The following is a 23,343-nucleotide window of genomic DNA, read 5'->3' on the forward strand; positions in this document are numbered from 1 at the left end:
TGGAACAAGGGAGTACAGAGTCTTTAACAGTCCTGAGGGCTGGTTGCAGTGGAGGGGCTTATTTTTCATTCAATTGACCTTGTGCCTGTGGATGATTATTCACACTGAACTGCTAAACCTTCTGAGGCTTGCCAATCACTAATGCATATAATCTAATTAATATTACCTAAGGCTCAGTATTAGCAACTGACATATAGAGATGCAGTTAATATGTGGTATACTTCTCCCATAATATACTTCCTCCACCTCAAACAGACCCACTTAATAATTCCCTCATTTATTTTAGCCCTATAATCCAGTTCAGTGCCACAGCCTTTGATCTTAGCCAGCAACAAATCTGACATTAGTATATTTCTATTTTCCAACACATGCAGGAGTTTCTTAAACCTTTCTTCAGAACCTGGGCTCCTTCTTTTACTTTTGCCATTTATATGTAGATATATATCTCATCCTGCTCCCACTTACTTAAGGGAGCAAGACGAGGTCCACTAGATGAAATCCACAGCCCTTCGCTATCTGTGGAGTCGGCTCACCTTTCCTCTCCTCATTGCTCTTAACCACAGCCTCAAGTAAACAAATCCCTTATCTATTTCCCCTGTCATGTTGACAAATTGACAGTGCAGCATGGGACAATGCCTCTGACAATCATCTTCTAATAAGCTCAGTTCTTCAGTTCTTTCTGGTCTGTAATCCTTTCCATTTCTTTCGGTGCCTTAATCTGTTCAGCAAGATTCCTTCCCACCATTCTCCTTAAAGTTAATCAGTCACTCTTATTGTTTTCTCTTCCTAGACTATTCCATCACTTGCATCACTGTGCTTCCTTAAATGCTGCTTCAGATTTTGCATTTGTCATTAAAAAAGCCATGTGTTCATTCACCTTCATGAGTATCCCCTGCTGCTCCTTTCTTCAGCTATTTCTCACCTTTACCATTAGCTTTATCACTACCAAAAGTCAAACAAATGTAAAAATATTTCCTTTGCTTGTATCTGATAATGCAGTACTGTACATAAATATCACAGCCCCTATTTCTCTAACTTGTTTAATAACGCTTATCTCTGTTATCTCTGATTCTAAAGCCGTGGTTCTTAAACTTTTGTACTAGTGATCCCTTTCACATAGCAAGCCTCTGAGTACAACAGCCCTTATAAATTAAAAACACTTTTTAATATATTTAACACCATTATAAATGCATAAGGCAAAGCAGGGTTTGGAGTGGAGGCTGACAGCAGGTGACGCCCCATCCCCCGTAATCTTGTGACCCCCTGAGGGGTCCTGACTCCCAGTTTGAGAACTCCCGTTCTAAAGATACAGTGCAAGAAAAACATTCCCTATGCTGACTGACTATAGTGGATCAGGGGAAAACAATTACAATATAATTCTAAACACATTTGAAATAGCATACAACTCCTATCTTCACTTGGCATAAAAATTTACCATAGAATGGACAATTCTATTATAACTGAGTTTATGGAATGGATTTCGAACAGCCACAATCCAATTTGTTTGCACAAATACACTGCAAACAGAGTTAGAGAGGGTCGGTCAATAGTTATTGCAACACCAAGGCCTTGATCTTTGAAACATTTACACACGTGGTTTATCCATGTCTATAGTCCTTTTGATTTAAAGTTGAGTAAGTACTACCATGACTGGGGCCTAACTTTTCTTGCTTTAACACCTCTGTATGTGGTTGATAATTCTAATTATTTTCTGTACTTAGAGTTTTGAACTAAATAGTGGATGGACAGAAATTTAAAATGACCAGATAGATAGGAATCTCTATCTAAGAGCAGAATTAAATCTGAAGTATTTTTATGAAGTAAATAATATATTCCTCTATTTGCATGAAAAAATTCCCAACAAAACAACTCCCTACATCTCTTATTAATAATTCAGACACAGGAAATCAAGCACATAAGTAACCTACTGTCCAAATCCTTTTAGTTTTATTACAGAAGATAATCTTTTGTTTAGGACAATGCAGTTTATGAAATGTAAATTGTTTTATCTAGAGCTTGAAAATTAATCAGTTAAAATTAATTTTAAAAATTTATTAAGGATGTCATGTCACTAATTATAAACCAAGCTTTCCCCCCTATTTTGAAATAGAAGACAAATTCAATTACCCTTTTGCTAACTGTCTGAAGCATGGTCTTATTGTGAGGCAGATCGTGTTAAGCATGCCATGCTCTCTTATTGAAAATGGGAGACAGCTGATGTTAGGGCAATAAGCTTCAACTTTAATAAAATTAAATGGTAGCAGGACTTTAAAACAGCAGATAGTTAGGTGGCAGAAATATCACTCTCTCTTTCCAACTAAGCAAAGCAGTCAAGATGGAATTGCCCTGTGCCCAGCATTTTCTAAAAGGCACAGCCCTTTAAGGGAAGAATCCCTATCCAAATACTGCCCCCTCAGGAAGAATCAGGTGTGTGTTTGTAAATGGCTTTAACACTGCTAACCATGTCTAAATCAATACAGTCCAAGATCTTGGTACTCTTCTTCAAAGATTTTAATGGACATAGGCTCGACTGCCTTAAGGACTTTCTCTACTTTCACATCACTCCTCAAATATTATAAGCAATCGGAAAAAGCTCTAGCTATCCGAGGACAAGGAGTGGAATTCACAAAGCTCCTAAACCCTGCTTTAGGCACCTAAGTCCTATTTGTAGGTGCCAAAGTCACCTGCTTCAATTCACATAACTCTAGCAGAACACTTTAGGTGCCTAAAGTCACTTGGCAGCTAAGTTTTTTCAAAGAAAAAGATCCCTAGATACTTACAATTCTGCTTTTGGGCATGCTCCCTGCTGCCTCCATCTGGACATCTGGAGCTGTGGTAATAGCCTCCTGTCCCAGACCTGGACTTTAGCGTCCACAATCTGGACCTGTCCCAAACCTGGACTTTTGCGTCCTAAATTTGGGGGCTTACCTGAAACTCCCCCAAGCTCACTACCAGCTTGGATATTCTCGCTGCCACCAGATCAGGAATGTAGAGAAGCTGATCTCCCCTTTCCTCTCTCTGGTGTCCACCAATCGCCTCGCCTTGCGTGGGACACCCAGATCCAAATCCTTGGATGCATAAACAGGGAGAAAACCCTTCCCGCCCTCCTTCCCAGGCTTGCCTCTTGGTTTAGCCTGCCAACGGTATCAAAGAACACTGGTTTCTCTGCTTCCCAAGACGAAGGCCGGTTCTCATGTCTCGAGGACAATTGAGATGCAAAATACAAACAGCTGGTGGCTTTGCTTTCCGTGCCTGCCGCACGTGAGGGAGACAGGTACAGATAGAAGGTTTCACTTTCTCTGCCTTACTAGAAAAGAATTTCACAACAGGTTTAAAAAAGAAAACTTTATAGAAAAAAAAAGAGGAAAATTAAAAAAATCTTGCATAAGAACATACAGGCTCTTGCTTATAAAAATATTGAAGAAAACAGTCCTGATTTAAAGATAGCTTCGATTAAACCATCAACCAATCCACATACATGTACAATACAACCCAAGCTCCTCATAGCGAATTGGCTGGTTCCTTTGTACTCAGATGTGTAGGAGACACTTGGAGATAAGGGACAGTTAGGAGGAAGCTTGTTAATTCACAGCCGAGAAAACAACAAAAGTACACAGCCATCCAACATCTATTCGTACAACCAAAGCGCCTCATATAGCGAATCGCTTTGGGGGTTCCTTTGTACTCACAGTAGCTTTTTGGGATAATGATTTGAAATAAGAAGAGTTAGGAAGGAAACCTTGTTTATCACAGCCAGAAAACAAAAACGACCCCAGAGTAATCAATCAATTCCCGCCTGACTTTAAACAATCCAGTTCTCTGATTGGTCCTCTGGTCAGGTGTTTGGTTACCCTTTCCAGGTAAAAGAAACTTAACCCTTACCTTACCTATCTATTTATGACAGGAGCCTATCTCCTGCTTAAGCCCCAAAGCCCGTCATGAACCAGAGGAAGGCAGGTGTTGTCTTGCCACCTAACTTGCCCAAGAGGCCTGATCCAGTAGACATGCTCTGAGAACACCCACCAGATCGGGCCTCTGTGACAGTCTGTACCCCCATGTTCACCTCTTTTACAGGACTAAGATAAATTTTGTACAAAGTTTGCCTTGTGAGGTATCATCTGAAAACTCATAACATACTATGTTGTTATTGTCCTGGTAAAATATGTGGGACAACAATGCATGTAAAGTTATAAGATTCCTCTGTATAGTATTACGAGATACGTTCCAAGTCTGTGGGGAGCAGCTACAAACCAGTTCCCCAGAAAGAAAAGGCTAACCAACGCCTCAGCCAAGTGTCAGAAAAATCAAATGGACCATCACCTGGTTACGTGGCCAGAAGATGTGTGTAAAAATTTACACTTTGACAAAGAAACAGCTAAGGCAGGGTTTCTCAAACAGGGGGTCGGTGCTTGTGTAGGGAAAGCCCCTGGCGGGCAGGGCTGGTATGTTTACTTGCCCCGTCTGCAGGTCTGGCCAATTGCGGCTCCCACTGGCTGTGGATCACTGCTCCAGGCCAATGGGGGCTGCTGGAAGCATCCACAACACCTGAAGAATTTGCTGGTGTTATTCTGCAGTGTAATTCAGTAGTGGCTGCAGCATAATTTAAGAGTGACACTCCTGCAGTATAGCTGGCAGCAAGTTACATGCTGGATGCTGTTTGTAAGCAGACCAGGAGTGGTAGTTTTCACAGCAAAGCAGTGTAAAAGGCACCCCAGGTTATAGAATTGAGAGGACACAGCTGTTCAACAGTCCAGATTGTACCCTGGGTAATGTCACATCCCCATTCAAAGGCTGGCTACAGCAGTGGCAGTGCCCACCTTATGACTTTTAGCCCTGGATGTGTGAAACCCAGATTCAATTCCCCTCTCCCTGGCAGAGGGGAGAAAAGATTTGAAAAGAAGAGTGCTTACCCACTGAGCTATGGGATATTCTGATGAGGGGTTTCCTCAGTCTCTCCTGCTAAAGTGGTTGCACTCTGGATACATAATGAAAGAGTGATTTGGCTACTGAGAGAGCATGAGTGTGGGAATGACTCGTAGTGTGGTGGTTCAGACATCCACATGTGACTCTCGGTCAAGTCCCTCTGTTCCAATCACTCTTTGATTATGAATCAGAATATCCCGTAGTTCAGTGGTTAGAACACTCTCCTGAAAGGTGGGACAACCCTGTTCAAATCCTTTCTCCCAGAATTGAATTTGGGTCTCCCACAACCAGAGCCATCCTTAGGGGACAGTGAATCGCAGTGACTGCTCCAGGCCCCACCCTTTGGGGGACACTGCGGGCGGGTGTGATTGGCTGGTGCCACATGGGCAGCAGGTGAACCGCTGGCTGGGGGAGGCTACCCTTAGCCCCGCCTCTTCCACCCAAGGGGGAATACATGCCTTGGAGCACCAGGAGGGAGAGTGCATGGTGGTGGCACTGCAGCCTTCCAGTTCTGGAACGGCAGGAGGGAGTGCGCGTGGTGCCGCCTCAGCCTCCTTGGGAAGGTGGGTGGCGTGGCCTCAGCACCCTGGAGCCCAGCAGCACCACCAAAGCAGAGCCCTGTGGGGGCAGAGCGTGGACAGGGCCACACCTGGCTATTTGGGGAGGAACCGCCTCCTCTACCCGCCCTGGGGCAGTCAGTCCCGGAAGTGATGTCATTCTGTCCTGGGCCCTGTACCCCACTAGGGATGACCGTGTCCACAACCCAGTGAGTAAACTTTTAGCCCAGTGGTTAGACATCAGGTGGGCACTGGCACCTCCATCTCCTTCTCCTGATGATGTGTGTGGAGAAAGGCAGGCACCTTACTCATTCCCGCAGGAAACTACATAGGTACATAACACGGGAGAGGGGTTCCCATTTGTGGATCACTAGCAAAGCTAGGCACCTCCTTGCAACCTAGAGTTAGGCGCATATCTCTGAGAAAGGGACAGATTTAGAACATCAGTGTCTCCCACTGGCTAGCTTGGACAGTTCCCCGCCAAACATGCTGGCTTTTATGGATCACATTCTTAGGAGCCTCTCTCTCCCCATTCATTGTATAGATAGGGAGCCTAGGGACCTAACTCAGCTTTGTGAATTGCTCTGTTGTTCCTGTGGCTTTTCTAAACACCTGACAGTTAGGCACCATGATGCTCTGCTTTACAATGCCTAAGTCTCTTTATGGATTCCACCCAAAGCATTCGTCATGTATTTCTACTTCAGGAAATCAGGATGACTTCATCTCTTGCCTCCTTTGGAACACAGTGCAGAATGCATCTCTCTGTGTGGGCTTTCACATGGTAAAGACAAGGACCTTTAGGCTGGTAAATGTTCCTTCCAACTGCTGCCCCTGGGTAGCTTCTCCAAATTCAACTCCATTAAGATTAGAGCAGAGGATATAGCAGTGTTTTCATCTCATTTTTTTAAATCACCAGGCTTGAAATGTTTAATGTTTTTCTCCAGCTGCTGCAGTCATAATTACATGAGATCTCAGTTTTTGTTTAAAATAAAATAAGTTTCCTCATGGCTGTGGAGAAAAACTTGAAAATATGAATGGCTTAAAAACCAAAACATAACAAAAGGAACCCAAATTACCTTATTTTTTAAACCTCATAACCGTAAAGCTAATCTCATGGCAATCTTTGCCCTGACATATGATTTTTGAATGCTGGGAGTTGGCAACACTGATTCTTGGGTCTGCCTTGGTAGTTAAAAGCAGCCAGAAAACCAGTTTAATTAGCTCTCTGAGGTTTTCCCTTTTGTTAGGAGAATTCTAGAGTAACATTAATACTTGATGTTGAAGGAATATAATTAAAAATAGGGGAGACAATGTTTTACTTTCTATATGCACTAAGCATATAGCTAAGGCCCTGATCCAGCAAAGTACTTTAATGTGCTCATCTTTAAGCATGTGTGGGATCACTGAAGCCAATGGGACTACACACGTGTGAAGCTAAATACATGTAAGAATGCTTGCTAGATCAGGGCCTAAATAATAGATCAGTAAAGTTAATGAGGAGGTGCCTTTTGCAGTTCTAACACTGACAATAGCTAGTTAGTTAATATAAATGTTTTCCATGTACATAGACTCTAAGGTAATCTTGGTATAGAAGCATAATGTGCATGCATAAAGTTGTGGGAATAGAACCTGAGTTGAAACTGCTAGTTGATAAAAGACACAGTACTTGCTTATAGGAGGTCTGGGCCTGAGGTTTCTTGCACAGAGCAGCTTGCAAATGTAATCCACTCTAGCATGTGACTCTTTCCTCCCCTCTAGTGGCTGCCTGATCCACACAGGATGATAAGAGCTACAGCTGCCAGTTAGAATACTTGTGCCTTTTTAAATCCAGGTCTGCTACAAACTTCTGCCAGCATAGCTATCTTGGTTAGAAGTGTGAAGTGGTGTGATCCCTGACCAATAAAGCTGTGCTGGCAAAAGCCCCTACCGTAAATGCAGTTATACTGTCAAACTGCACTTTTGGTTGGTATTGTTTGTTTTGCTCTGGGGAGCTGGAATAAACTATACTAGCAAATGTACAGTTTTTGTCAGTATAAGCTGCATCCACACCATGCCTGCCCTGGCCCTGTGCCACTCCCAGAAGCAGCCAGCATCATGTCCCTGTGGCCCCTGAAGGGTGGGGTGGGGGGGAACAGAGGGCTCCATATCAATGGTTCTTTATAAGCTTATAGAGTATCCTCTTGTGTAAAATTATTTCATATTAAAGAAAAAAATGAGACCTGACAAAGTGAACCCTAATTTGGGGGCTAGAACACATTTTAAAAATCTGATAATATTGGATTTCTTTTAATGTACTCTCTAGTAATGTTTGTTTTGTTTTCTAATTGCTTTATAGATGTTTTAGTGTGGGATTTCTGGTTAAAATTTTTGATAACTGCAGCATACAGTACTTATTGGGAGCCTCAAAACTATGTGTATCTCCGTGATATATATATTTCCACATTTCCATATTTCCCTTTTATGTAATGAAGTCTCTCTCACACTCAAAATGCCATCTGGAAACAAGCTGCAGGCAGAGCATATGGATCAACTTTTAGCTGAGAAGGAAATTGTTGGTGTTTGTGACCCACAGGGTATCTTTACAGACAGCCAAGTCATCATTTTCCTTTTCTGCTAAGTAATGCCTGTTCTACTCATTCTGCAGAACACTTTTTTTTTTACATCTAGGGCCTGATTTTCAGAGAAGCTGGCCCTTACAACTCCAACTAAAATTGATAGGAAGGACAAGTGTTCAGCATCTTTGAAAACTGGGCTCTTAGTGTTGGAAATGCAGTGAATGACTTATTACTGAAAGATAGGTGCAACATCATTGAAATTATATAGAATATTATTATGGCAGCTGGAACTGTGCAGGAAAGTCCCTGCAACCAAATGGGTCAAAACAAAAAACACCCTATTGAAAGGAAACACTCTATTACATACACTTATCCTCCCAGGGAAAGGCTGAGAGTACACACACAGAGTGCGTGACAGATGTTAGTCACATCACTTAATACACTACTGGTGAGTGCTCAGAGGTGAGGAGCTAGGTATAAGAACCTGAATAGAATAGAGTAGGATCATGGGGCTATGAGACAATCTCTACTTTTTCTGTCTGCATCCCAGCTTTTTCTTCTGTTTTCCACTATTTACTTTTTGTGGAAACAGTGATACCTTTCGCTTTCTGTGTACTACACCTCTCTACTCCCCTGAGTGAGGATTCCTCCAAACATTTTGTTCTTAGAGTTCAGTGAAGACTATTACATAGGAAACACAGCCTGTATAATCGTTCAATAACAAATCTCACTCCCACTAAAAAATACTGTTTTGTATATAAGAAATATAAGCTTTTTTAAAATTGCTGTTAGATATCTAAAACAGCACTAAATGAAAGACTGTTATATTGTTTTGTTGAAAAGTAGCCTAGTATACAAGTCCTCATACAAAAAAAAATGCTAGAATTAATATAAATTATACATGTTCTAAAATCTGTAACGCTTCATTAAAATTAATTGATAATCAGTTTTAAAAGGGGCTATTTTAGTGTCCTTAGTTTTTTAAAAGCTTGTTTAAAATTTACTTTTTTAAAATGTTTCCCTAACAGCCACCTGAGACAGACACACACACAGCCAAATTTCTGTGCTCATTTACAAATTGCAGTGACTTATTTTTAGAGATCTTAATGCTGCTTATACCAAACAGCTGATGACTGTATTGTTTGAGCTCTGTGGGATAGAGTGAAAAAATGTGCTAACACTGAAGCTTCTTGTTCCCACACTCTGTAGGAAATACCTGTACTCCTACACTTCAGCAGCAGGCAAGCTTTCCATTAGAGAGCTGTGAGAAACTTTCAGCCAGAAAATAACAACATGCAGTCCACTCTGGATAGGAACTTTCAGGCTCTTGGTAAGGAAATATCTGTGATTCTGTCTCTCTGTAGTGTCTGGTCCACATAGAGGCTATGAGTCTGCTACTTACAGCTAGGAAAGTTGTTCCATGATATCATAGGATGCTTTAGTTTACAAAGATAGTAGTTGTGCTTTTGGTGCTGTAGACTCTGGGCTCTGTCCTTGGTGATGATCCCTCCTGGTTGTGTTCCAATAGCTCTGTCAACTGGGCTCTTTATGGTGGATGCTGAACTGGAAAGTCTGAAGACTAGTTTACAGCAGAGGGTGAATTAATGGTGGGGGAGAGAGAAATAAGAGACAAAATAGCAAGAGACAAGTAAACAAAAAGATGTATAAAACTGAGGGCTAGATCTTGGGGTGCAGCTAAATTGCACAAAGTGCAATTCTGGAGGGGTGTGCAAGCATAGATTAGATGGGTTAGCCTACTTTTAAATCTTTATTACAGCTGTTGTTTTATTTGAATTGTTGCCAGTGCACTTTCTTACACTCTCTTCTGAGCTTTATGGAGCAGCAGTACTTTGCTGATCCTATTGATGCTTTGTGCAGCCAGGTCCCTGTGCGCTGTTAGAGAGCCTACGGACTGCTGTAATTTATGCCAGCTGTATTGGCCACAAGAGACTATAAAAGTACATCCATGCCTCTTTTTTTCTTACACTGAGGTGGAGTAAGAGCCTCTATGTTGATTCTGCACCACTGGTCCTCATCCTTACTGGGCTGGTTAGAATAATTTGGCACTAAAACTATTCTAGCGATGCCATGCATTCTAATTGGAGCACAGTTCCCCCCCAAAATATGGGCTGATATGAACATTGAAGGCTTGAGTGCCAACAAGAACTAAAAATCTCAGAATCCTAATGTAGAAAGACCTTATATCACTGGTGGCTATTTTAGAAATAAAATCCGTGTGTTGCTGGTTTTGGATATCAGTGGTGAAAACGATTGTGCCTCAGCAAAGAACACTGTGCACAATGTCTCTCGGAACTCACAGGTACACAGGGAGCATCACGCCCACTGCTGCACTAATGCAAAAAGGGTGCAGTATAAGATGTATTCATAAAAGGTGCTGATAGCCGACCTCCTTCTACAGCAAGGGACAAGTCTTTGAAGTGAACAGCAATATAAACAATAGTCAATAAATGTGGGATCAGAACTCATTATTCAAAATTCACCTTCCTCTCAAAGAAAATTTGGATTGGGAACATCTTTTGCTCTTGAATTTGTTGGACATTTGAGCCTTTCCTGCTCTGGTGGTGCAATGGACTAGAAAGCCTCACTCAGCAGAAATGCTGAATGTTCAGCATAACTGGGCACACACTTCATAGCTCTTTGTTTTTTCTTGTAGGAGAATTTAAAATAAAAAGGGAACATTTGTTGTTAAAATAGTTCAAAATTAGATGGTGAATTCTGACAGCAGAACTAATTCCTGCTGATGAATAAAAGCATTGACTCCTTAATCCTGAAAACTGTGTTTTGTTAAAATGTTATTTTTTGAAGGGAAGAAGGATGGTTATGATTCTGCTTCCAGATCAGGTGAATAGGTTCAGAAAGAATAAGTACTGTTTTCTTGGTTTCGACCCTAATCCAGCTTCCTCTAAAACCAGGTGAATTTTATGTTGACATTAATGGGATTTGGATGAGGGCACTTGGTTACTGGGGTTCAGGTAACTGGTAGCAGGGAAGATCCATATGTATTTTAAATTGTTTTATTATCATGAACAGTGCCCTCAGCCCATAGACAGCTGGGAACTTCATCATTACAAAGAAAATAACTTGAGGCAGAATAAAACGAGGAAGGAAGGGGAAGAATTGGATACACCCAGCACCACCGCCCCCCCATGGCGCATGTGCCAAACAAATCATTTACTGGCCTCTCTCCCCTCAGCAGAAGTTTGATCTGTTCCTTTTCAATCAATATGCAAATGAGGGGTGTGAGCATTGTTTGTACAGCCCCCACCTCGCCTGGATATTAACCGTGGCTGCTGAGGAGAGTCAGTTTCCCTCAGCTCGTCAGGAAACTTCAGCCAGCGGGGAAAGCGTGTTACCGTGTGTTGCGCTAACAGCCAGGCGCTGGCAGCGGGGAGCTGGAGGCTGCGGGCTTTGGTCCCGTATGTGCGAGCAGCAGCCGAAGAACCAGCCCGCCCCCGCGCAGCCAGCGGCGCTGGAGGAGCAGCACCGGCCCCGCGGGCTGCGCTGTCGCTACCGAGGCAGCTGGGCGAGGCGAGCGCGGTGGTCGGGGGAGCGGAGCTGCTGCTCCGGTAACCAAGGCGCCGACCCAGACACACGCCGGCGCAGCGCCCTTCTCCTCGTGCCCGGCTCCGGTCAGTCCCTCGCCTCAGCCGTTGCCTGAAGGCAGCCGCGCTCCGGCACGCCCCCATTGCCGGAGTTGGCTCCATCCCTGGGACTTGCGCTTTCGTCTCCCCCTGCGGGGCCCTTCCCGCTCCCGCCGCCTGAGAGCCCCGCGCCTGCGGGAGGGTGAGCCGGGCCCCCGCCTCGGCAGCTCGGCTCCTGATGGCGGCGCAGCAGCAAACTAGGATCCAAGCCTACCTGGAGAAGAACAGGATCGGGCCCCTGTTCGAGGTGAGGCGGGGAGGGGGGGCGAAGGCAGCCCCGGCTACCTGGGCGGGGGAAGGGGTTGGGCTGCCGGGGCACAGCAGGTGCGAGAGCGTGTACGACCCACCCGTGAAACGTCACGCGATTCCACGGGCTGCAGACGCCCCCTCACCCCCACCTGCACCCTCACACGCCTGGCCCTGCTCTTCCAGACGCAGGGGACGCCGCCGCCTCACGCGCAGGGATTCCCCGCACGCAGAGCGCACGCCCCCAGCTTGGCCACAGCCGGGGGAAGCCCCGCGGGTTCCGCAGCCCTTGGGCTCGGGCAGCCGCCCGCCCTGGTTTGTGTGTGAACGGAGCGGGGAAGCGTCCTCTGCGTTGCCAGGGCGAGGGGAGAGCGAGTGACTTAGCCCCGCCCGGCTGAGAGGCGTCCCTGTCATTTCCATGGGAGCGCTGGGAAGGGCTCGCTGGGCAGAGGCCAGCGCGACCTGTGCTGACACACGCACACAGAGCCGTCACATGGGCGCCCCTGTGCTCCAGAGCGGAAAATAGAAGCTACGGGAAGACCTAGGGGAGGCAGGAGAAGGAAACAACTCCTTCTAATGGGTTAGAAAGAAATTCAACATAGCGAGAAATGAATGTGTATTTACAGGGAAATCGTCGCACTGAGCTGGGAACACAATACTTACCAAATCTGCATACGCCTGCTGAAAGTCCTTAAGGAATAACATAGGTGCTGCCCCACCCCCTGGCTTGAAGTGGTTTCCATCATATACAGGGTTTACAGTTTGGTTCAGTGGCTCTCAGCATCCTCCCTATACAAATTGTTCCAGCACCCTGAGAAATGATGTATTTTACATCAGTATTTGCAATAAAACACTTGGCCATAGGCTAAATGCAGTATTTTGCTTTAATATGAACAAGATCTACAAAACCTAAGTGTGTGTATGATCATATATAGTTCTATTGTGAGATGTACATCTGTTTTTCATTATTTTCCTTATCCTTTCCCAATCTTATTATGTCTGTTTCACTTATTAGTGTTACTTACCTGGAAAAATGTCGTTTGGTGAATTCTGTCTGTCCATGTTAGGAGGCATCTTCAAACCCTAATAAAAAACAGATTCCAATTTTGTTAGAGAAAAAGTTGATATGGGTCAGTTGTTACATTTTACATGGACTAAGGCTGTTATGACAGAATACCTTGGTTCAAAGTCAAGGAGGTGGATATTTTCATTCTTCAAATCTGTAATAAAAACTCTATTTTGTTTTTAAATTCAAAGTAGATACTAAGGAATGGACCAATTTAGGTATTTCTAGATATTTTTATCAAAACCAAACTTTCCCCTTTTTGATATTAATGAAATGTTAGATTTTTATAAACATGGTGGCTTGGCAACTATCATGAAAAAATGACTCATTTGTCTCCTTTTTTGACTTTTCACTAATAGACCTGCCTTTTGTACACTAAAATAAAAAAAACAAAACACCCTACCTGATATCAACTTGTTTTCTAGTCTATAAAATAAGTGTGTGCCTTTTTACCCAAAGAGCCTCTTGGCACTTCAGCCAGATAAAGCCTGGCTGCCCCTGTTTTATGTGGGTGATGTGAATTTTATAGAATCATAGGACTTGAAGGGATCTTGAGAGGTCTAGTCCGGTCCCCTGCACTCAAGGCAGGACTAATTATTATCTAGACCACCCCTGACAGGTGTTTGTTTAGCCTGCTTTTAAAAATCTCCAGTAACAGAGATTCTGAGAACCTTCCTAGGCAATTTATTATAATTCTCCACCACCCTGACAGGAAGTTTTTCCTAATGTCCAACCTAAGCCACCCTTGCTGCAATTAAGCCCATTTCTTTTTGTCCTATCCTCAGAGGTTAACAGGAATCGTTTTTTCTCCCACTTCCTTGTAACAACCTTTTATGTACTCAAAAACTGTTGTTATATCCCCCCTCAGTCTTCTCTTCTCCAGACTAAACAAACCATTTTTTTTTTCAATTTTCTCTCGTCGGTCATGTTTTCTAGATGTTTAATCATTTTTGTTGCTCTTCACTGGACTTTACTCAGTGGAAATGTCCATTTTCCTGGTTTGATCCTGACATCCTTAGTCAAGGAAGGCACCTTTGAAGTCAGTGGGAATTTGTCTTACTCAAAGACCACAGGATCAAGCTGCTAATGTAACTATGCTTGTTGTTATATAGAAAGATATAGTATATTGGGAGCACAATGTACCCACAATCAGTTAAATTGAATAATATTTTATAGTTTATGTCTACAGGTTTTGTCATAGGATAAAATGAAACAGATACTTGGGTTTCAGTGAAAGGTGGGTAAAATCCTCTTCATATTCTTTTTAGGTTCTTTATCCCATTTCATAGAATCATAGACTATCAGGGTTGGAAGGGACCTCAGGAGGTCATCTAGTACAACCCACTGCTTAAAGCAGGACAAATTCCCAAATAAATTATCCCAGCCAGGGCTTCATCAAGCCTGACCTTAAAAACCTCTATGGAAGGTGTCATAAACAGATAGTTAAGGGTTAATGTCTCTTTTACCTGTAAAGGGTTAAGAAGTTCAGTAAACCTGGCTGACACCTGACCAGAGGACCAATAGGGGGAGACAAGCATACTGTTTCAAATTCTTTGTGGAGGAGTCTTTTGTTTTGTGCTCTTGGTTTGGGGTTTCGTCTTGTGACTAAGAGGGACCGACATCAATGCAGGCTCTCAAATCTTTCTAAACCAGTCACTTACAATTTTGAAAAGCATGAGAAACAGCCGGCAGGCGGATTAGTTGTATTTTTGTTTTCTCAGACTTGTAAATGTCCCTTTTTGCTGAGAGGTATTTTACCTCTTGTTTGCTGTAACTTTGAACCTACCAGTGCCTCAGACGGGGTTCTCTCGTGTGGCCATACAATTTTGATTTACCCTTCAAGAGTATGTTTCCATCCTGATTTTACACGAGATGATCTTTTTACCTTTCTTCTTTAATTAAAAGCTTTCTTTTTAGACCATGATTGATTTTTTTTCCCTTGTTTTTTAGATCCAAGGGGATGTTCTGGACTCACCATGGTATTTGGTGGGGGAAAGGAGGGGGGACTGGTTAATTTCCCCTTGTTTTAAGATCCAAGGGTTTCGATTCTGTTTCACCCAGGGAATTGGCTGAAGTCCTCCAAGGCCACCCGGGAGTGGAGAGTTTTTGGGGGGACGAAAGTGCTCGACACTGACTTTCTGAAGTGGTGGCAGTGTTACCAGATTCTAAGCTATCTAATTACAGCTTTAGAAGTGTCCATCAGTCCCCACATTCGTACCCTAAAGTTCAGAGTGGGCGAAGGAACCTTGACACGAACGGAGATTCCACCACCTCCCTAGGTTAACCCATTCAGTGGTATCACCCTCTTAGTGAAGAAAGGTCTTTTCCTAATATCCAACCTAAGACCTCTACCACCTGCACTACTTAAGACCATCACTCCTCATGTGGTAGCAGTGACAGACAAGAACAGTCTAGATCTCTCTTTTGGATCCCTTTCCGGTGTGAAACAGCTATTCAATAATCCCCCCTCATTCTTCTCTTCTGCATACTAAACAATCCCGTTCCTCAGCCCTCCTCCTTATATAGTCATGTGCTCCCGCCCCTAACTCATTTTGCTTCTCTCACTCGTTGGATCTTTCCAATTTGTCCCATCCTTCCTGTAGGTGGGCCCAAAATGGACACAGTACTCCAGATGAGGCTCTCACAATGCCAATAGAGGGGAAATGATATGTCGCTATCTGTGACGTGCCGCTCTACTATACAAGCCAAATATGCCGTTAGGCTTCTTGGCACATGGCTCCCATTGTTTAAGACGATGAATTCAAAACCTGGAACAGGTTCAGAGACGGGCTATTTAGATGATCCGAGGAAGGAACACCTGCCTTATGAAGTGAGACTCAAAGAGCTTGGTTGTTAGCCTAGCAAAAGAGAGCTGTGTGGGGATATGCTTGCTTTATAATATATTCAGGGGATTAACTTAGGGGGGAGAGGAATTATTTAAGCTTCGTATTCCTAGTGTGTGAACCAAAACAAATGGGTCAAACTGGACATTAGGAAGTTTAGACTGAAAATTAGATGAAGGTTTCATACCATTAGAGGAGTGAAGTTCTGGACAGCCTTCAAGGGCAGTTGTGGCAAAAGATCAAATATCTGGCTTTAAAGATCAACTTGATAAGTTTATGGAGGGATGGTATGATAGGATAGTTTAATTCTGGCAATTGATCTTTGATTATCAGCAGATAGTCTGCCCAATGGTCTGTGATGTGAATGGGATCTGAGTTACTGCAGAGATTCTTTCCTGAGTGCTGGCTGGTGAGTCTTGCCCCATGCTCAGGGTTTAGCTGATCGCCATATTTGGGGTCGGGAGAATTTTTCCTCCAGGGCAGATGGCAGGGGCCCTGGAGTTTTTCGGCCTTCCTCTGCAGCGTGGGGCATGGGTCACTTGCTGGTGGATTCTCTGCAGCTTGAGGTCTTCACCACAATTTGAGGACTTCAATAACTTGGACATAGGTTAGGGGTTTGTATAGAAGTGGATGGGTGGGGTTCTCTGTGGCGGCTTTGTGCAGGAGTCAGACTGGATGGTCAGATTGGTCCTTTCTGACCTATGAGTCTATGAGCACACTGACTCATATCCAGCTTCTTGTCCACTGTAACCCCTAGGTCCTTTTCTGCAGAATTGTTGCCTAGCGATTCGGTCCCTAGTCTGTAGCAGTGCATGGGATTCTTCTGTCCTAAGTGCAGGACTCTGCATTTGTCCTTGTTGAACCTAATCAGGTTTCTTGTGGCCCAATCCTCTAATTTGTCTAGGTCCCTCTGTATCCTATCCCTACCCTCCAGCGTATCTACCTCTCCTCCCAGTTTAGTGTCGTCTGCAAACTTGATGAGTGTGCAATGCACGCCATTCTCCAGATCATTAATTAAGATATTGAACAAAACTGGCCCCAGGACCAAGCCTTAGGGCACTCCGCTGCCAACTAGACATGGAACCGTTTCTATTCCTGATGTTAATTAGTCACCAATTGGCATGGACAGTTGTCCTCTGTAATGTGTACAAACTCTATGGTGCTCAGTCAGTACAGGATGAAGTTAGATGGAGCTTAGTAAAGGCTATATTTGGTCAGCAGGTCATGGCTATTACTGTCAAACTACCACTATACATGGTTCAAGGCAGAAGCTTTAAGGAAGTACTTAAGTATTGCTGATTAATAGTGTGTGAATGGAAGGGTGCCACAGGGAATGGGTAGAGAAACAGTGAATTGAAGTGAGGAAAGCCAGGGATGGAAGAGGATAAACAGAAATGTGTCCACCTATGTAGGTAAATGAGCAGCACTCTGTAGAAAACAGGATTTTGAACTCCAGATGCAATCGTACTGGTATAACAAGCTGATGTCTGAAATGCCAAACCATATTTTTTAATGACCTGTAGTTCTCTTGTATGTTAGTGTGGGTGGTTGAAGCTGTTGGTCAGTGTATGGTTTGTCCTGCCAAAGGTGCCAATTACTGATGGTTTTGTGTATGACAGTGTAACTGTTCTCCTTTCTGTCCTGTATTATCCTGTACCTGTCGTCTCCATTTCTGCCCATTATTCTCCCTATTGTACAGTATTCGTAGTACAGATCTGAACACCAGCTCTTATGTATTCAACTTCAACAATAGCAACACATGGTGTACATGGGGGTCAGTAAAGTTGCAGTTGTTTGGGAAATCTTAATATGGTAACAATCATATGTTGTCCCAGTGTTTTCAGGGGGATGGAATATTTCACTTGAAAGTCACAGGTTTAATAACTGAAGTGGAAAATGTTTGCTAAAATTTCAATTTTAGATTCCTTTCCTGAGAAGGCTACTCACACCTTCCTTATCTCCGCAGTAGAGTTAATGAGCCATCTTTGCCACAGTGAGTCAGTGGGAATCAATTAGTCTCCTACCAGGGTTCCAACCCCTGTCAACAGGGTGGTCAGTATAAAACCCCAGCCATCCTGCTACAATGGCTTGGGCAATGCACCCAATTATAGCAGTGCCTGTTAAGGCACAGTTCAGCCTAGTATGTAGAGGAGAACAGATTGGAACGAGATTGGGGAATAAGACGCAGAATGTAAGGGAGAGGAAACTTACCAGTATGAAGGAAAGACAAGAGACATAAAGAAAAGGAAACATAACAAATAAAGAAACAAAATTATCACTTAACTTTTTACACAGATTATTTTTTCTATGCTGTGAAGTAAAAATACTAAAAGGAAAAGGGAAAACAAGTAGAGGAAGAGAACCAGAAACAAATAAACTTGAGAGAACATTTTTCTTCTGATTCCCAATAACAGGAAAAAGATCAGAAGGAAGGAGTTGGCCGAAATAAGGAGGAACTCAAAATTAGTTTGGAGGAATACTGAAGAAAAGTATAGGGAATTAAAAAGGATACCAAGGGGGTGGAGGGGAGGGAGGAGCAAATAGTCTACTGGATAGAGCACTGGATTGAGAAACAGGAGACTTGACTTCTATTCCTGGCTCTGCCACTGATGTCCTGCTGTGTGGTTTGAGCATGCCGCTCTACTCCTCTGTGCTTCTATTTCCTTTCCAAACCACTTATCTGTCTTGTCTACTTAGACTGCATGCTCTTCTGTCCCTCACTGTGTTTGTACAGTTCCTACCACAGTGGAGTCTGATTTTTAGTTGGGCCTTTAGGCACTGTTGCAAGGTGATTTGGTTTAAATCAAAGGAATTTAAATCACTGATTTTAATCATGATTTCAATCAACAAGCAGCAAACCTTGATTTAAATAATTGATTTAAATCATATTTTCAATTTTACTTTTTTACTTGTTTTCGTAAATAAAAGGTGATTCTCATTGGTTGCTAACCATTAAAATGTGTTCGTTTGCAACTAAATATAGCCTTTACACTAATTTTGGTGTTTCTTTTTGCCAATGAAGAGGATACACTATATTTACTTACATTTGTTTAAGTAATTATATAGCTTAATTTACATTTATTCAGATCCTTAATATTTACACTTTTTGGTTATTTTAGAAAATGGTGAATGATGCAGTTCTTACTTGTGGTTTTTGGCAAGCTGTACTTGAATGGAAATTCAAATTCAATGTAAATGAACAAAAACAGCCTTTTATTTTATTAAATGTCCTTAGATATGCTAGATACATACAAAAAGATTTCTCAAAATGTGTCTTACATTTAAAACTAACCGATTTATTAAACAAAGGAAGATGTTATCTATAGTTAGTGAATTGAGATGATTTATTCTGATCACCATGTCCTTTAATACTTTAGAACTAGTAGCTCTCATCTTCCAATCTGTGAATAGATTGGAAGAGGCAAAACAAACGTTTCTGATTTTTTTTTAAAACTTTTTAACTCCCAATTGGTTTCTTAACATTAAATGAATTAGTTATTGAACTGAACTTGTTGAATAAACTAAAATTAAGAAAATATTCTGTCTCAATAGGCTACTGCAGAATAGGCTACTGCTGTCAAAAATTAGTTTAATACTTCAGACTCTCAATCCAAGTGCTTTGCCAGTGACTTCCAGCAGTTCAGTGGTTTGACTTTCTTTAAAATTTGGCCACAAATATGTTCTTAATTTTTTTTTAAATTTTAATTTAAGCAATTTGAATTGATTATAATTAGTTTAGACCTTAACATAGGTTGTCATAATTCCAAATGTAATTTTAAATAGGTTTATTTTTAGAAAATAAACCTATATTTAATTTAAATTTTAAAAAAATCCAATTTAAGTTAAAAAATGTTTTATATTTTTGAAGCATTGATTTTATTCACCATGAACTATAGTAATACAAGCAAAGAACAGGAGGCATATCAAGTTTTGAAAATACTGTAATTGATCCTGTCTGTGTGGTATCAAACATTTGCAATATTTTTTTTCCACTTTGTCTGCCACAATGGCTGGTTAGGATGTGGAGAGGCCTGGAGGCTGCAATTTGATCCACGTGAGCTAGGGTTGCCAGGATTCAATTTTCGATTGGAACATGTGGTTGAAAAGGGACCCTGGTGGCTCCAGTCAGCACTGCTGACTGGGCCATTAAAAGTCCTGTTGACGGCGCAGCGGGGCTAATGCAGGCTCCTTGCCTGTCCAGGCTCCGTGCAGCTCCTGGAAGCAGCCAGAATGTCCCTGCGGCTCCTAGATGGAGGGGCAATCAGGGAAGCTCTGCATGCTGCCCCCACTCCCCAGTGCTGGCTCCACAGCTCCTGTTGGCCAAGAACTGAGGCCAATGGGAGCTGCAGAGGTTATGCCTGTGAGCTCTGCGTGCTGCCTGCGCAATCTGGCCCCTCCACCTAGGGGCCAGACATGGCAGCCACTTCTGGGAGTTGCATGGAGCTAGGGCAGGCAGGGAGCCTGCCTTAGCCTCACTGTGCCACTGAATGGGAGCTGCCTAAAGTAAGCGCTGCCAGGCCAGAGCCCGCACTCCTACCCAGTTCGGAACCCCCTCCTTCACTCTAACTCCCTACCAGAGTCTCCACCCCAAGCCCCTTCCCCAGTCCTGAGCCTGCACCCTCTCCTGCACCCCAACCCCTTGCCTCAGCCCTGAGCCACCTGCTGCACCCCAACCCTGTCCTCCCTGGCCTCATCCCAGAGCCCACACCCCCAGCTGGAGCCCTCACTCCCTCCCATACCCCAGCCCTGAGCATCCTCCTTGACCCAAACTCCCTCCTGGAACCTGCACCTGGCATCCTCTCCTGCACCTCAACCCCCTGTCCCAGCCCTGAGCCCCCTCCTGCACTCCAAACCACTCATCCCTGGTCCCACCGCAGAGCTTGCACCCCAACCGCCTGTCCCAGCCCTGAGCTCTGTCTTGCACTCCGAATCCCTCGGTCCCAGTCTGGAGCTCCCTCCCACAGACCAAGCCCCTGCCCCACCCCAGTAAAAGTGAGTGAGGACGGGGGAAAGCAAGCAGTGGTGGGACAGGGGATGGAGTGAGTGCAGACAGGGCCTTGGGGAAGAGGCGGGGTTGTGGGAAGAGGTGGGGCAGGAGCGGAGCCTTGAGAAAACACAGGGCAGGGATGTTCGGTTTTGTGCAATTAGAAAGTTGGCAACTCTAATACAAGTGGATCTGGACCCACAAAGAGCTCCACTGAAGTCAATGGGGCTCTGCATACGTTCAGGTCCTGCTCATGTAGATCCAGTTATAGGATTAGGGCCTTAACTTGTAGCTAGGTGGACTTGTCCTTCCTTTAAATACTAATCAAGTCGTCAGAAAACTGTAAAGTATCATTATGAGGGTTGGCAAGCTCAAAATATGAGCATTTTTTCCTTATTTTCTGTGTAAAAAAAACAAAACAAAACAAAACAAAAACAATACAGTATTTTGCATGTTTTTTTCTTAAAAAAAGAAGAGAAAACAGAAAAAAAAATTGGGAAAAGAGTACCAGCAGTATCTGGGCTCTTATTAAAAAAACATTCCCAAACTTTAATTCTTGGCAATTGAGAACTGACCTGTTCTGATCCTGAAAGGATTAAGTGTCTCAGTAACTACTGTCCCTAACTACAGCCCCATGGGACTATCTGCATGCAGTTTCTCACATGCTTACGTTTTTGTGAATCCGCTCCTAAAACAGTCAGTAAAAGTGGTTTTAAAAGCTCTAAATAATATTATGCCCATGTCATTTTAAGCATAGGACAATGCTGTATGTTCCAGGGTGCAGTTTTCTAAAGGGCCTGTTCCTTTTATCTTTTTAAAACATAGCTTGTCCCTGGACCAGTTAGTCTCCCATGTTGCTTAGTGAGGGCATATTGACTAAATAATCCATGACATTTACATTGGGAGAGATTTTCAAAGCACAAAGGGCAATTGCACCTTTGAAAATCTACCCTGTTGTGTTTAAACGCTGAAGTTGTTTTGTTTGGACTTGGAAGCGATTTAAAAAAAATTCCTTGTGAGATGAATATTAGAGGGATTTATGATGTCCCCTTTTATAATTATCTTGATTGTTTGTTTTTAATTTTTATTTTTTCCTCCCAGGAAAAATACACAGTTCTTAGTTTACATATTAATTACAAAAAGTCCTGCTTTTACAAGTTTTTTCGTCTTCATTATTGCATATCTGTTATATTTGAGTGATAAAATATTAATAGTAGTAATATTATAGTCCTATGTAACCTAGTTAACCTATAACTTATAAAGTTGAAAGTACTTCCAGTTTATGTAAGCTGATATTTATTTATCTCTCCCCATTATCTCAGACCTGCTTTACAGGGTGGCCCTGATACGATATAAGTGTCAGCGTTAAGCCTGTTCAGCCTCTGCAGTTAGCTTCTTAAAGGCCTCACAAAACTGTCATACAACATCCCCTCATTCAAGTTGCATTTATGGAACTCAATTGCTGGCAAATAAATATTTCCCAGTGAAATATGCCTTTAGTATAGATTGCAGATGTGTTTTTTCAGATTGTCTGCTTAGGGCTTGTCTATATGAACAGTTAGTGGGTGGCAAGCTAGGCATCATGCTGCCATGCACTAAAAGTCCCCTATTGTGCTTTGATCTCTGCTTTGAAACATGCAATAAAGAATTTTTAGTGTGTGGCAGCAGGATACACATAGACAGTGCCTGTCAGGCTAGTGCAAGGTTGCACTGCAGCTTGCTGTGCACTAATTGGAATTGTGGGTTAAGCTCCTAGTGCATGATGGGGCAAAAACATTCTCATGGGTTTTTCTGGGTGTGTGCCATCACTCGCTTCTCCCTCTGTGAAAGCTACAGCAGACATCATGCTGCCAGCAGATGGTCCAGCACAGTGCACTGCCTATCTTCTGGTATGTTGAATCTAGTTCGAATGTCCTCTCCTCTATCTACTCTTTCATCTAACCGTTTCTCACTGTTTCTTGGCCATCATCAACAGAGCTGCACAGCTTCCTCCGCTTTCTCCAGATTGTCTGTCTGTCCTGGGCTCCTGTGGAAACTACAGAAGGCAACAATTCCCCGCCGTTTCTTGGCCATCACGAACAGAGCCACACAGCTTCCGCCGCAAACTCTACTCACGTTTCTGCTGCAAACTCTGCTCTCGCCGCTTTTTCCATGTTGTTGGTCCTGGGCTCCCGTTGAAGCTACCGAAGGCAACAATTCCCTGCTGTTTCTCGGCCATCGTGAACAAAGCCGCACAGACAATCTGGAGACAGTGGCGGAAGCTGTCCTGGGCTCCCACTGAAGCTACAGAATACAACCATTTGCTGCCTTTTATTGGCCATCTTGAACTGAACAGCTCATTTTGCGCCCTTTTTCAAGGATTACCCATGCAGTTGCCATTGTGTGGCAAACATGGAGCCCGGTCAGATCTCTGCTGCAATTTTGACCATTGTAAATATCTCGTGCATTATCCAGCAGTATGTTCAGTACCTGCAAAACTGGGCGAGGAAGTGATGACAGTGCAATTA

General features: G+C 43.2%; 1 protein-coding gene across 1 annotated transcript in view; it reads left to right on the forward strand.

Annotated features, from left to right (window-relative positions):
- The first annotated feature begins 11,805 nt into the window (after positions 1-11,805).
- Positions 11,806-23,343, forward strand: part of C2H8orf34 (chromosome 2 C8orf34 homolog) — a 307,615-nt gene continuing 296,077 nt past the window's right edge. The window contains exon 1 of the mRNA XM_075063069.1: positions 11,806-11,944. Within this exon, the coding sequence (XP_074919170.1) occupies positions 11,876-11,944 (69 nt within the window). The 5' untranslated portion in view covers positions 11,806-11,875. The remainder of the gene's footprint in view (positions 11,945-23,343) is intronic.

The sequence above is a fragment of the Chelonoidis abingdonii genome, chromosome 2 (assembly GCF_003597395.2).
Source record: "Chelonoidis abingdonii isolate Lonesome George chromosome 2, CheloAbing_2.0, whole genome shotgun sequence".
Taxonomy (NCBI): Eukaryota; Metazoa; Chordata; order Testudines; family Testudinidae; genus Chelonoidis; species Chelonoidis abingdonii.